Source organism: Haliaeetus leucocephalus, unplaced genomic scaffold (assembly GCF_000737465.1).
Source record: "Haliaeetus leucocephalus isolate CR32 unplaced genomic scaffold, Haliaeetus_leucocephalus-4.0 Scaffold0, whole genome shotgun sequence".
In the NCBI taxonomy this organism is placed as follows: Eukaryota; Metazoa; Chordata; class Aves; order Accipitriformes; family Accipitridae; genus Haliaeetus; species Haliaeetus leucocephalus.
The window spans coordinates 15,641,117-15,656,388 of record NW_010972436.1 but is presented as its reverse complement, the minus strand read 5'-3'; the positions used below and the strand labels follow the sequence as shown (position 1 = coordinate 15,656,388).

The window sequence follows — 15,272 nt, the reverse complement described above, 5'->3', positions numbered from 1 at the left end:
TCAGTTTGTAAAATTGTGTCTTTGTAATTACTAAATGTGACTTGGAAATAGTTATTAGAAGAGACTCAGAGGCATTCCCTTAGGAGCAGGCTGTTGATGCCAGAAGCTTCTATTCACTCCCCAGTGAAAAGCCCATACAAATCCTGCTGGTTTAATATGCAGTTTTTATAAACTCATTAAGTGCTTATTACACTGACTCTGAATTATGAGTCAAAGGGTCCACAAGTCCTAAAAGCAGCCAGGTCTGCAGCTGAGTGACACAAACCAAAGGCCACAATCTCACAAGAAGAAACTGCAAACAGAATAAGGAAGAAGTTCACTAATTTCGCTTGCCATTTCAAACACAAACAGAGTCTTTCTGATTTGAGATGACACTCGTCAGTCATTAAAAGATGTCTAACTAGAGACACAAAAAAGCAAACTGTGTCCAGCCACAACGCATTTATTATTTATCCTACCCTATTTATATCTCGCACTGAGGGATGTACGCGATAGACTGAATCCACATTTGTTCCTTGCATTCCATCTCACAGCTGAGGAGATGCAATGAATCATAAAAGGTTTCATTGTTGCAATGTTTTGTCATGGTATGTGTAATCAGCACAGACCCCATTAAAGAGGCTTTGGAGGATGAGAAGTTTAAATATTTAATGTTTTTCTGCCTATGATAAGTTTAATAATTAATGCTGCTCCTACCCTGGAAATGACAAATCATACAACAAGCATACATGATAAAAGAAACAAACACAGCTAATAGAGAGGAAAACTTTACTCAGAAGGTAGTAATTAAAAATCTCTGTAGCATGCCTCAGGATCCCAAAGTACTTCGCAGGCAGAAGCAAGTTCTGCCTCCTGACCCAAAGAGCAGTTCTGTCCATCTCTTAAGCTACCTAATTTCTGAGGGGATGCAGAAGATGAGGGATAATTAAGTGCTAGTCTTTACCTTGCGTATGTGAGGAAACGATACACAGACACTAAGAGCCAAACTGTCTTAATGACTTCCACACCGACAGGAGAGAAAAAGGACCACGTGAAAGCTGCTGTCCCTTGATGTTCTGCACAGAGGAGCCAGCCATTAAGTCATTACAGAAAGTTGTTATATAGCAGAGTAAGAGCAAGACTGGATCTGTGCCTGTTTTCTCCTTTGCATGGGTCTAAATGGAGGGAGCTACTCCAGCTCCAAGCAGCATCTACAAATACCAGCTCTTGCCACCCTCTGAATAGTCTGTTTTGTAAGACACTACCACCAGTACATTTCTCTGGGTACATGCTCCTCCACATCCACTCCCACTGATGATCTGCAGGTATATGCAACCTTCAACCCCCACTGACTCGTAGCTAAAAGAAAATTCAACTCACGCACCGCTGTGCTTCAGTGCTGGACCACGCTTATGTAAATGCAACAGAGTTAACGCTGATGGAAAGCACAAAGCATGACAGTAATAAAATCTTCTGTGATTCACTCAATTCAGACACATTTTCAAATTATTAGCATCAGAAGTCTGTCAGACAAAGAGGGTGAGCACTTTGATATAGACATTGCCACAGTATCCTTCTCTCAGGGTAGAAACCGTTTTCCCTAAGCCCAGGTCTGAGATAATCACATTGTGGGAGAAATAGGTATATCTAGAAAGTGACTCATCTTACCTTCAGAGATGCCTAAAACAGGTCAGGTGACTCATTCCCCCTACTGAAATCAAGAGCCTAGTGTGACTATTTCAGATTGAGACACGTAACACCTTGTAGACATGTCAGTAGTACATCTACACCAGTGCAGAGTCAGCTGTGCCAGGGCATGGGCACTGGAGCTCAGTCCCCTGCACTGTCAAGCTGCTGGAGCACTCCCTGACACGCTTCTGACCCACACCTCCTCATTATCTCCTGAGCAATTCTCGAGCATAGGACCATTCCCAACAGCTAATCTGGATGCAGCCACCCTGTTTTGGAGGCTAATGGGGTTGAATAACTCAGACATGGTCAGACTGTACCAGTTGACCTCAGGGTCAGAGAAAGGTACTGCCATGGCATTGCTAACTAGGATAGGTGTAGCCTTCAATCAGTAAGATCCAAGGGGTTTTTTACACATTAATACTTTGCTACAAAACATGTATTTTTATTTTATTCACTGTCTACTCTTCTTGCTTGAATATCCTTTCTTAGAGTGGGCTTAGAGAATTTAGTACGAGGAGATAAATTAACCTTCTGACAGTAGACAATGTACAACTGTGTTTAAAAGCCACGTCTTTCCTAAGCTCAATCTTCTGCAATAAAACTAGGTTAGGGTAAACAAGTGTTCACATGTACTCCTGGAAAACCAGGTCAGTCACACCAGCCACAGTCCACAGCTTTTTAAAGTCATTTACACTCAGAAAAACATAAAATTTTTACATTTTCCAAAGAATAGTTCCCTTAATGTAATATCCTTCAAACTCTTATCCAAGGTTTTTGCTTCCTCTTCAATGGAGGAACACAGCATCATTGTGTCTCTGCAGCATAACCCAGTCAAGGGATCCAGCTGAAACTACCTGAAACCTCCTCAGTGATGCAATGATGTGTCCTGCCAGGGTCATAGGGTAGTGTTACCTCAGGGCTCTATACCCATTCTGACTTTTTTGACCTCAAGCAACTAGTACTGCTATAATTCGATTGTGCATCAGGACTTTTTAGCTCAGCTGAAGGGTAGTATCCTAAAAGCTTGCTCTGAACTACAGAGGAAGAAACGCCAAGGTGAGACTTGATCTGAGGTCTCAAAGTCAGGGCAGTGTCTTTAATGAAGTCTTGCTGAAGCTTGGGTCTCCCGTGCCTGCATGTAGTTCCTTGGTGGTCACCGGCACACAAGGGTTCTTCAGCGCTGTCTTGCTTAACAGCAGGTTCTCCTAATATACAGGGCTTATTGCTGTTGCTGTTAAGGTTAGTGCTGGCAGTTTGCTGAGAGGCCACTTCAGGATGAAGAACAGCCTCTTCTTCCTCTTCAGAGAGAAGTGAGCAGGAGCCATCACTGGTCTGGCTGCTATTTGATACTGGACAGTCTTGATTTTGAGGTGGAGAAGAGCTACCATGCTGTACTGGGGGAAGATTTAAAATGCACTCATTCTCCACGTGGAGGTTTGTCAGCTTGTTCTTTTGGTTTCTTGCTGTCATTCTCTGGAGAGCACAGACAAGATCAGCAACGCTAAGCAGAAAGGATAGGCTGCTGACCCCCCAGATGAAAATCATCATGATGGATTTCTCAGTGGGCCGGGAGATATAACAGTCAACTGTGCTTGTACAAGGTGAATGGTAGCAGGAAAAGCGCTCAGGAACAAAAAATCCAAAAAGAAAATATTGCACAGCTGCAAAGGCAGCCTCAAGTAGTGTCCTAAAAAAAAGATGAACAGTATATGCCCCAGAAAAATTAAGGACACTTAGGTTGTCTGCACCACAATCTAATCTATTGACAACAGCACTTCTACAGAGCTCCTTCAGGTCTTTGGGGCTTGATAAACCCTTATTCCCTTTGCATCCATGCACCAAACAGTGCATTCTTATAATGTACATAGCTACCTTGTGCAAAACATAAATGCTGAATGCAGCATAAGGTAGCAGAATAGACACAGTCTGAATGAGCCAGAATCTAAAGTGAGATACAGGAGAGAACAAGTCATAGCAAACGTTGGAGCATCCTGGTTGCAGGGTGTTGCAGACGAAGCGCTCCTGCTCATCTTGGTAGAGTGGATAGCCTGCTAACACTACCACTGCCATCCTCAGCAGAATTATTAACATTAGCCAGATCTTTCCTAGAAGAGAAGAAAAGGAAAGAAAAAGAGTCAGAGCACTGAGAAGGAAGGGAAGGCAGGTGATGTAGTGATGCTCTCTCTACACCCAAGATATTTGAAGAAATAGCATCTACAGATCAGTCTCCCCTCTTAAGAGCTCCTCTTTGGCTTTGTTTTGACTGGGACTGAAACTCATGTGAAAATGTGTTAGCTGACACATTCCATAACCTTCATCTAGACTTGCCAGTGCAGAATCATAGAATCATTTAGGTTGGAAAAGACCTTTAAGATCACCGAGTCCAACCATAACCATGCCCACTAAACGATGTCCTAAAGTGCCTTGTCTATGTGCTTTTTGAATACCTCAGGGATGGTGACTCAACCACTTCCCTGGGCAGCCTGTTCCAATGCCTGACAACCCTTTCAGTAAAGAAATTTTTCCTAATATCCAATGTAAACCTCCTCTGCCACAACTTGTAGGAGTATGTAGGAATTGGACGTACGATAAGCCATGCCAACTGACATCTCAGCCTAACGAAAACACTCTGAACATGTCCAAATCTGATAAAGAGAGTTCACAATTGAGTTAATAATCCCATTTCACTTACAGTTTTTCCTTGCTGTTGGGTTCATACCTCTGCACCTGAATTTTGTCCTATTTCAACAATATAGATCAGCTAACACAGTATGAAACTCTTCTAGATACAAAAGATTGTTCCATGACATAGTATTTGTACTTAGTCTTGGCCATGAAATTGTATGTAAAGTTTACTATAGCCAACAAAATCTCTCTGTTGTGACTAGACTGGTATTTACTAGTGAGCTAGTTAACGGCTGCTATTAGCAAACTTATGCAAAATGTTCTACACATGTACGTTTGTGTGTGCATACGTGTACCCCAGTCATTTCTCTCTGCTGCTTCTTTGGTTGCCCCATCTTGATCATGTCTTCCAACCTTCGTTCACCTTGCTGCGCAGCTTCTCTCTCAATTCAGATCAAAAGCTCCCTTCTGTCTTGATACAACACCAAGTGAAGCCTTACAAGTTTGGTATTTTCATATATTGCTTACTTCATCTTTCCCTGAACTCTTTCATATGATTGCTTTAGGTAGGGTTTGGTCTCATCCACTTTGGTTGGAAAGATCAGGCCTTAACCTTAACCCATTACACCAATAGCAGTGAAAGATCAGACATTGATACCCTACGTATCATATCTTTTGAATCAGACTGTATTGTTCATGATAGTTTTTTGGAGGACTTTTGGATGGAGTAGGTTTTTATTAAAAGTTTTTTGTAAAGTTACACACACTGCTGTATTACTGACAAAGTTATTTATTAAAAAAAAAGAGAGAAAAAGAAAAAAAGAAAAAAGAAATCCTTTTCCTGGGCAGGATAGGAAGGCCTAAGGTTATCCTGTTATATTGTCAAAAATTAAAAACATATTCTGTACAAACATATGGAAAAATTCAACATTTGAGGTTAAGTTTAGCACTTGAATTTCTCAAGTCTCCTTTTGAGTCCTGTCACTAGTTCCCTACATGGTTTTGAAAAAGTAATTTAACTTAATAATCCCCTGCTTTAATTTCATGTATTTTTAAAATATGCCAAGAAAGGAAAAAAAAACCAAAATACTTAGGAACAAAAAGTGAAAAAAAAAAACCCAAAACAGAAAAGAGTGATAAGATTAATTCTGTGCTTTAAGGAATGATTAAGAAACCAGTTGTAGTTGTAGACAGACAAACAGCAAGAGTCAGTGACTAAAGAGAAGCATGTTATATGGAGTTAATGGTTGAGAAATGCACTGAAAACCTCAAGTCATTAATAGTAATTGCACATCTCACATCCACGCAAGTTTTTAAAGATAGTCTGTGAGATAACACCAGTATCTGTGAGATAACACCAAGGCTTTTAAAAAATCCAGATCCCAAAGCATTTTTTCTGCAAAATATACAATTATTTACAGGTATTGTCTTGAACAACATTCTTTTCTATTTCCCATAAAGCTATTTCCCTGTAGTTGGTGTGAGTTTTAAATATTCAAATAGTTCTGCAACATTGTATACCTATTATTGTACTGAACGTGCAGTTCAAATGCCCCATATAAACTCTTTGTGGCTAGTAGACTGATTATGGGCTAGAACAGTAAAACCGCACTCTGAAGTGGAAAAATTTCAGCTGAAAAAATGTGAGGGATATATAAGCTGTATGAGAGATCATCAGAGAAACCTGCTGGTCCTGGCAAAATAATGTATTATCTAATCATAAATAAATTGAGGTCTTTCCATTTTATCTTTAATCACCTGAACTTTAGTGGTGGGTTTGCTGTGTTTTCAGCTTCCTGCATTTTGGTGACAGGCTGTACTGTTACTCTCTTTTTGACATAGTGTCGGTCAACAGAAAACACTAGCTGTATTGAATCAGTCATCTTTAGCAAGCAATGTTTCATATTTAGGTAGCATTTTTTTCCCTGTGAGGACCTCAGAGTGTTCTGAAGCACATTAGTTAATTAAGCTCAAAATACTACATGCTATTTCACTATCAATTTTTAATTAGAACATGTACAACAGGGAGTGCTGCTTAAGAAAAATCAATGGCTCCTTAGGAAGTAGTTTAGTATGACACACATTTTAGAGATAACCCCTCCACGCATCACCTTCCTTAATGTCTCAGTCTTGATTAAACATACCAGAACAAGCCCCTTCACCCAAACCCCTGGGGCTTAGTTGGATAGTCCCTGCAATGCACAGCACGAACTACAGCAAATGCCCATGGCTGGAGGCAAAGGGTATTTGGAAGGCCCTTGAAAGTTTTTATCTGGCTCACACTTTCCTCAAAGTAGCCCATGAAAAAGGAACAGTGTCTTAAATAATAAGAAAAAAAAAGCACTCAGATGACTGTTAGTTGAGGAAAAAACAACCGTATTTTGTTGGTTTTTTTTAACAATACATGTGATATTTGTTTATAAAAATAAAGAATGAAAAGCAATGGTAATTAACCACAATGGTAATAAACCACAGACTTCTTCCTGTAAAAGAGAGAGGTTTTTTTTCTCTTCTTTAAACTTTTTCATTTATCACTAAAGCTATTGCATGCATTCTACTGTTCACTTTATGTGGTATAAATAAAGTGTTACTTCTGTGTGTTTTCACCATGATCCCTACAACAGCCATTAGAGCTGACTGGAAGCTTAGGCACCAAAAAGAGACAAATGTGAAAACCTTGCTAGAATTTTTTACATAAAGTTAAAAAAATATCTACCAGAGAGGGAGTAGGAATCTGTTTAACAAGAATGGAAATACATTAACCACTCATAACATGTATCTAAATAACAACTTCTCATTGTAAGAGAGGCATTGTATCACAGAGGCATAGCTAGAAATTAAAGTCAATTATCAGTAGGACACTTGGGTGGCTTCAGGATATGGAGCAGCAAAAGAAAGAAGAGAGCTTTTTTAAAGTACTTACCTACAATCGTCACATTATAGTTGAGTGTGACAATCAAAAATCCCAGCGAGTCCCAGCGCTCCATGTTTGAACAGGCTCACAATACTTCCAGCTCCTGATGTCCTAAAAATTTTGGCATTTCCAAAGGAGATTAGACCTGGGAAGGAAAGAAAGGGGGAGGGGGGAAGGAAAAAAGAGGGGGGAATTTTTGGTGAGTTTCAAGGATGGAAATGAGAAGCCCAGCCACAGCAATGGACTGATGAAGGACTATTTTGATGATTTGAACAGGACTGTTAGTTTTGGATGTTGGAACAAATCTTCTTAAGGCTTTAACAGTTTGTCTTGCAAAAGCTCTAGCTTCTCAGATCCAATTGCTCTTACCTCTTGTGTGGATCTTCTGTCCAGACAACTGCAAGTAGACAAACAACAACAGGAGTGATCTCTGCCATCGTAGACTATTCTTACCCTCCCGGGGCATACCAGCCTCCTGGCATTGCTGAGATATTTCAGCAGTGAAGGACAAGGAGAGGGGAGAGAGGGAAGAAAAGCACAGACCAGGAAATAACAGACACCACTCTGTCTCCCCACGAGAACTGCAGATGGATAATAGAAGGAAAGAGGGTACAGAAGGACGAGCATCCCTATGTTTGAAAGGCACTTTCAGTTTAGCTCACTGGAAGCTATCCTGTTGCAATTTCCCAAAGCAATTTTGTTTCTAAAACACAGCCTTCCTGACAGGACATCATAGTCCTGTCAATCACAGCCACACCAAATTTTCTCCTGCGTGCTGAGCCAGCCAGCAGGCTGAGCCTCCCTGCAGACATGAAATAAAACAGGGGAAGCTTTAAAAAAATAAAAAAAAAACAAGAGTGGGGGCTGGTTTCCAAGATGCCACAAGTCACTTACTTGTAATTTATATCAGTTCTTTCTGCCTAAACTGCTTGGCACTCTGGACATCACTCAAAAGATCCTAGGGCTGGTTGCCCAGCATTCTGAAACCCCAGTAAACCTCTGCAGCAATGATGGAGTGAGCTGTCCCCTTGGAGCAGGACAGCCCTCGGGGCGAATGCGCCTTGACTGCTAGGTGCAATTGCACAGCATGTCCTTGACACTGTGTGACTGCACTGTACCCCAGGAAAAAAGCATAGATGGAAATAAGACTCTCAACTTTTCTTTCCTCACCACCACCATACCCAATTCCCTTGGGGAAAATAATCTACTACCATTTTCCACCTGCTGTTCAACTACTTATGGGATGTTACTCTGTGCTTTTTAATCTGTGCTGTGATAGCGAGAAACATAATGTGGATGCTTACTGTCAGGAAATAGTATCAGTAACTAGAAAAACAGCTGAAAAGGAGTCTGCGTGTGATATACCAAGGGAGAAAAGTGATGTTGTGAGAACCTGACACCTGAAGGCTGCTGGGAGCCCAGGCACAGGCTTGTCACTGCAACCCTGCTCATGTGCTTCAGCCCACGACTGTTCCTGGGCAGCAAGGTGAGTCGGCTCACACAGGGAGCTGTGTGCTGGTACTGCACGAATTACTTTCGGTCAGTGTGACTAGGCTAAGCTTTATGACTGAAAAAATCTTATCTGGAAAAAAGGCAAAACTAATCATTTAGTGAACTAAAATGTAGCTGTACAAAGAATTTCTCCCCAGCTCCCTGCTCACAGTGTGTGCCTGCAATGCCTTGGCAGAACACACTGAGCATCCTTTCTGTAGGGAGCCCCATCTTAAGGAAGCCCTAAAAGTGCAGTTCGAAAGGATGGCACTTAAAAACTCTTTATCCATTAACTGCATACAGAGATTTTTAATTGCCATAGTAAATACAGGAGTTTTCTTGGTTTCAGAATTGATTTATGTAAAATATTTGCCAAACAACCATTTCTTCTGTTACCGAGTTGTATTTATGGTGTGATGATGATTTTAGCTTCATTTCCCCCCCACAATTTTTTCTTTTTTTCAGAGATGTGTGTGTGTGAGGAGAAGTATGAGAAGGAGGGAAAGCTGGAGGAGGGGAACAGAGAAAAGATGCAAATGACCAAGATATAAATTATGCTGAGATATGAAGGTATTCCTGGTTAAACATCCTTTGTCAAAAAATAGAGTCAGGAATGCCAAGATGGTGGCAGGATATGAATGCTTAACAGCTGCATCCACACAATAGACTATAAATTGTCTCTGTCAATATTGCCAGTTAAAAAATCCTTGCTCGTCGTTGCTGTCAAACCTCTACCATTTGTGAAAGAAGGATGACAGCTAGGGATTTAAGCACCCAAACTCTTGCCTGCAGAACTATACCAGGCGACAACATCTGATCCCACAGCATGGATGTGCTGAGGTAGGATGGCCCATTTTCTTCTAAAAGAAAGCAAGCAACATCACCGTCCAGACTCACTGTGCAGCCTAACTTAGGGCTAGAGTTACGTCAGAAAGCCTAAATTCTATTTTAGCTTTTCCAGACAACTTTAGCTTTTTTATTTTAGCTTTTCCGGACAGCTCGTATCTTACTTCAAACCAACATTTCTTTTTGTGGTGTGTCCTCTTCCCAAGTTCAAACTGGGAAGAGACGCAGTCTGTCTAGCAATCCAGGACACCTCAGAGCCAACTTTGATTTATTGCACCTCAAGGCCTCCTTTGGCCGTGACCTGGGGCAGTTTGGTAAAAGAAAGGCAGGGCACATAAACATGGCAATGTCAGGGCATGGCCCTCAGGGGCACTGCAGTAAAAAACCTGCCTTTGAAGCACCAACGGTGTCTGCAGAAGGACAAAAACACAGGCCATGGGCCTGCTCTGCTCTGCAAGTCCCTGTCATCAGTCTAACTTTGGGCTACAGGCTGAGGTGGTCGTTATTAAGTGTTTGGTCTCTGCAAAAGCATAAACTATATTTTCTTCATCTCTTGACTCAGCACTGTCTTTCAGGCCAGGGTTCCCATCTGAAGATACTCAATATTGTATCTGAAGATACACAGCATACAGTTCCCCTTGTTTATTATTTATCTTTAGCTATTCCCTGTTTGTCTGTAAAGACTGTAAGCAAATAGGAAGAGCGATATTATAGACACGGATATAGCAGCAGAGGGACCCTGGCTCCGCAGTGCCACTAGTTGGTTGGCACCATCTTCTACATCAGGGACAGGCACGTGGTGCTCAGCCCCATCCCTCCATACACAGTCCAGTACTTGAATCTCACAGACAACTATTCCCAGGCTATAAAGTTGTCAAACTTGTGAACTTGCACTGAATTCTAGTTAAATAAGGGAGGCAGGTAGAAAACACTGACATAGTTTTAGGTAAAGCTAAACTTTGAAACCTGGTGGTATCTCATCACATCTGATTTTCGGAGGCATCCTAAAAGCCACTGGAAAACTCTCAGAGATGAACAATGAAACATAAGAAGGTGCAATTAAATCTATTTTAAAATTCACAACTGCTGTCCACATTTCTAACCCCTTACCACAGATCCAGGCTTGATCCTGCAAAAATTCACAGATGTGACTCCGCCACTGTGAGTGACCCACTGAAACTTTCTGAACTACCGGAACTTCATCTCACTGTGGACCTGTGTCACGTCCCTAGGCTAAGACCTGGGTTACTTGGCACAAAGCCTGGCAAAGACACTTCACTTAGACCGTGGCTCAGAATGACACCCAGAGGTAAGGCACAGTTAGCTTGAAGCCACTTCGGGGCTTCCCAATCCAGGATCAAATCAGTCACCCAAAGGGTGCCACAGTCTACATTACATGCCCCCAAACTCCAGAAACTATAGGCATTCCCCTGGTATAGCAAATCCCAACCACATCTGTCTTGTCCAGTCAACACCTACACTAACGACATGTAAATGCAGTGAAGTGGGAGTTACTACAGGAGATTACACCCTACGCAGCACCTGACAGCAAAGCAACCTCCCTCTACCAATTTAATTAATGTTAAGGCAAAATGGGTCAGCATAGCAGCTTCCCTGATACAGAAGGGGATCTGGCATTTCAGTCCAAGTTCTTTGGCAGATTATTATTTAAGAAAGAAAAAGCGCAGATGCATATCTAATATTTTAAAGTCTAATTTTAAAATCTATTTAGAATTTTTCTAGTTAGCAAAAAATGATGTAGTAGTGACCAATTTTGCAGTAAATCTAGCTCTTCAGAAGGTGATCCATAAATTCAGGGAAAAAAAATAATGGCCTTATTTTTAAAATTTGTGTAATACAGCAGAAGGGTGAGAGAAGGAAAACAAGGTAGTCACGAAGGACAATAGCAAAGAAGTAGTAGGAAAAGCTGCCCAGAACAAATGTTCTTTTTAAGACATACATAGTGCATACGCATGCACATAAACATGTCAGACAAACTTCAAAGTAATGCCACAATGCATGTCAAAGCCTACTATAGCATACACATAGCGAAGGAGCCAACATAGCATGGAAAGCCCTTGGTTTATGCAGGCACACGCAGCGCTGCACACTTTGCATTCCCTGGAACCTCTGTCCCTCTGCCACTAGGATAATCACTGCAGGCGGAATACATTCAAAAGTAGCCTCTCCCCAAAACAGCTATTGTAGCTATACAGACATGGAGAAAGCAAGAAAATTAAAACTCCAGAATTAGGGCTATGGAGCTTACACACACTGAGGCAGGGGAGTGGTGAATGTTCTCCATCATGAACTATTCAATGGGGAGCTTAAACAACGTGCTCCTACTCCCCACTGCTCAGCCTCAAACCCATCGGTCCCCAGAAGTGGCATTATGCAGAAGGTCTTTTAGGAAACTTTCAAAGAATGTGTCCGTCTTCCCCTTCCCTTTCTGTCTATCTTCCACTCCCCAAAAGGAGATACATACACATGTGCTCAAATATATATAAATGCCTATGCATGTATGTATGGAACAGCCCAGAGGGACATTCAGAATAGAGGAGTTCAGCTCATTTTAACTGCTCATATTGGTTGGACCTGAAGTTGCTAACTTCCACACTAGCTCGGTTATCTCGGATACTTAAGCGTGGTGCCTACAGTGCCTCACATGTGTCTTGTTGTCTCCTTCTTCCTCTGCTAATTTAGTAAATCTAAAAAAAGACTGTGTTTTACTGCATGCTCTTAAGAATTTAGACTATTCTTTTACTTTGCCTCAAACATACCCCCTTACTATAAATATTTGAAGGTTCAGAAAGGTCATCTTTCTGAAGGGAACCTGCTTCAAAGAGGACAACAAATGGAAAAAGCAGCTCTCCTTCAGACTTTGGTTCAGCAACCTCAAAGCTATTTAGCCGAGAACTTTAAACATTTCAAGACTAATATGAAGGGAAATTAAGTAATGGGAAGTATATTCTCATTCAGGAGCTCAGGGCCAATTTCTTCAAAAGTATTTAATTTTACTAAGTAGTAAAAGTACAAAGTGAGTCCATGGGATTTTCAAAAGCACATTATTAATATCTGCTTAACTCCCACTGAAATAGGTAGCTACACCAGCACATGACATTATTACTGAAAGTTGCTCTGCTGTAACTCAAAAGAAAATCTAGTATAAAAGAGGTTCCATCTATTTTTTTTTAATTCTGCACTTAACATTTGACACCAAGTTTTACACTTACATTTTTGCACAGTGCAAATCTGAAGGTTTGGAAAGTTTGGGGATCCTGTATTTTATGATGAAGCTGGTGAACACATGTTTCATTAGTGCCCAACACCTGACGTTAATGAGAGGCTGAGTTCTTCGTTCAAGCGGGTCCAAACCTAGCAATCGTCAGGCAGGCAAAAAGTATGGTATGCTGATATCATGGAAATTCTTTTAATAAGAAAAATGCCTTACGTAATTGGGGAATAGATTTCATAATAAACAGAGGATGGCTAGAATATCTTTGGCTGACTATGCTTTAAATTTAGTACTTCTATGCTGTCGCTTCTCAGTATGAACATAGATAGTTTGTGGAGAGCAAATAGATCCCTGTTTTCAACGTGCACAACAAAAGGGGTTATTGTGTCCGTTCTGGAATACCAGTAAATAAATCTGTCAGCTCAGATTTAACATACAGGCAGCCGCTGTGGAATTAAAATAAGAGTTCTTTACACCTTCTTGTGTTTCATGGCTGATCATTTTAAGAAACAAAACCTATACTGTTGTCTCTGTTATTGAATGCTGACACTGCTTTTTCCTTCACTAGGTACAGATGAATTGTAACTACATGGTCATTCAAACAAAGCACTAAGCACCATGGAGGAAAGGCTAAACCAACAGAAAACTTAAAGAAGGAAGCTGAAAAGAGAAAAGTGATGGGGTTTCCTCTATTTCACATACAGTTTAAACCTCAGGAATCACTGCAGGCAGTACTGAGTGTGGATTTCTTCTTGCATGTGAAGAAATGTCATTTTCAAGCTAAATTTGTTCCTATGCAGAAATCAAAAGGTACATTCTTTTAAAACTCATCCTCATCTTGAAAATATGACTTTAAATCCCCCCCCAAAAGCTGTGTCCTGTACCTAATAAGATCCTTATCCAGAAAAGTATTTCTGTCTAAAAAGAATATCATTTATCATACTGTTTCACAGTAAGAGACTTTGATCTTCAGCTGCGTTTTAAGAATAATGAAGAAAAAATCCAATATTCCTTAGAGTTGCTACTCACAACTTACTCGTGAAAAAAATCAGTAGATTTCTTGCATCAATATCAGGATGTACAAGTTAATGTACTTATATCTAGCCATAGGATATCATCTACAGGACAATAGATAAATGAGGTTTTGAACCTTGATCTTGATTTTACAAGATTTGTTTTGACCTTAATCTATGACTTGCCAATAGTGTGTTTATTAAAGTTTAAAGTGGCCTTGTAAGAAGTACTTTAAACAAACTGTAGCTAGGCCAACTTCCACAACATTGGGAAAAAACCCCAAATTATAATTTCAGGATTTTAATTCTCCCCCCGCTTTGCTTTACAACCCACATCAGCTTTGCCAAGTGTCTACAGTTTCCATGGTTTCTGTTTTGTTTTCTCTCAAAGAGTGTTTTTAATAACTATCATTGATGAACGCAGAACATACTGGGCAGGACACAAGGAATTCCCCTGTTAAACTGCAGTAGTACTTGTACTTAATGTATTAAATCAACCAGGATTTTTTGTTCTAAAGAGAAAAGCATCATAAACTTCAGCTTGATGGCTCAGTCCTTCATAAAATTAATAGGAGTTCATATCTGACTTGTTTATGCCATTGAAAATTTTTACCATAACCCCAAAAGGGTAATGTGGATCCTGAAGGATTTATTCTGATGTTTTAGAAAGCGAAAGAAAACAGATGAGAATCACCAGGAGTGGGTTTCCCTGCAGGACCCCATTCCCGAGGCAGGCTGCAGCTGGGAGCCCACCGGCACCGCTCACCTCCGCGGGGCCAGCTCCCGGCGTGGTCCAGGGCAGGGAAATCTCACGTTAGGTACGTTGTAGTCGGGCCAAAGCAGAGAGCAGCAAGGAGATTTTTGCCAGGAAGGTAAACCACGGCATAAATGGATAAGGAGGACAATTTAGGTCCTGTTTCAGGTGCTGTTTAGGCAGGGGGAGATGAAATACAGCCTGTCTCGTTCTTGTGTTCAGCCTGCCATGGAGCTGCTGATCGATACTGCTGGAACACGTAACTGTTGGCTTCGTACTGCAGCTATTCAGCTTTAGCTATCAAAGCTTTTGGGAACTCACTGCTGTCTGTAGACATCTCCCGCTAGCTGAATTACTGGACAGTTGAGTGGAAAAGAGAGGGATTCCTCAAGTCCTACACAGTTCATGCTACTGGAGGAAGCCAAGAAACATTACAGCTTCTGGAGAAACAGTCTGGGCTGTAACATGCAAGAAAATATACAGCAAATACATTGAATGCGATTCAACAGAATATATTGGTAACCTTACCCATAAAAGTGTGTAAGCAGTCTTTCTCTACCATCCCTATTAATAACGTATTTTGTTTTGTTTTTAAATGATAGTTCAACAGTCCATTTTCCATGAAGCAGGACTACTGATGATGCTCCGTTTACTTACCCACTACTGGCATGGCACTTCAGCCTTCCCATTAGGTGTGCCCAGTACAAACGCAGACCGGACAGC

The 15,272-nt window shown here is 41.0% G+C and overlaps 1 protein-coding gene across 1 annotated transcript; it reads right to left on the bottom strand.

Annotated features, from left to right (window-relative positions):
• Positions 1-2,592: 2,592 nt before the first annotated feature.
• On the bottom strand, positions 2,593-7,283 carry GJD4 (gap junction protein, delta 4, 40.1kDa). Its single transcript, XM_010585462.1, has 2 exons — positions 7,220-7,283; positions 2,593-3,776 (listed from the first exon to the last, which is right to left on the bottom strand). The coding sequence occupies exons 1-2, from the start codon at positions 7,281-7,283 to the stop codon at positions 2,593-2,595; spliced, it is 1,248 nt and encodes a 415-aa protein (XP_010583764.1).
• Positions 7,284-15,272: the final 7,989 nt, after the last annotated feature.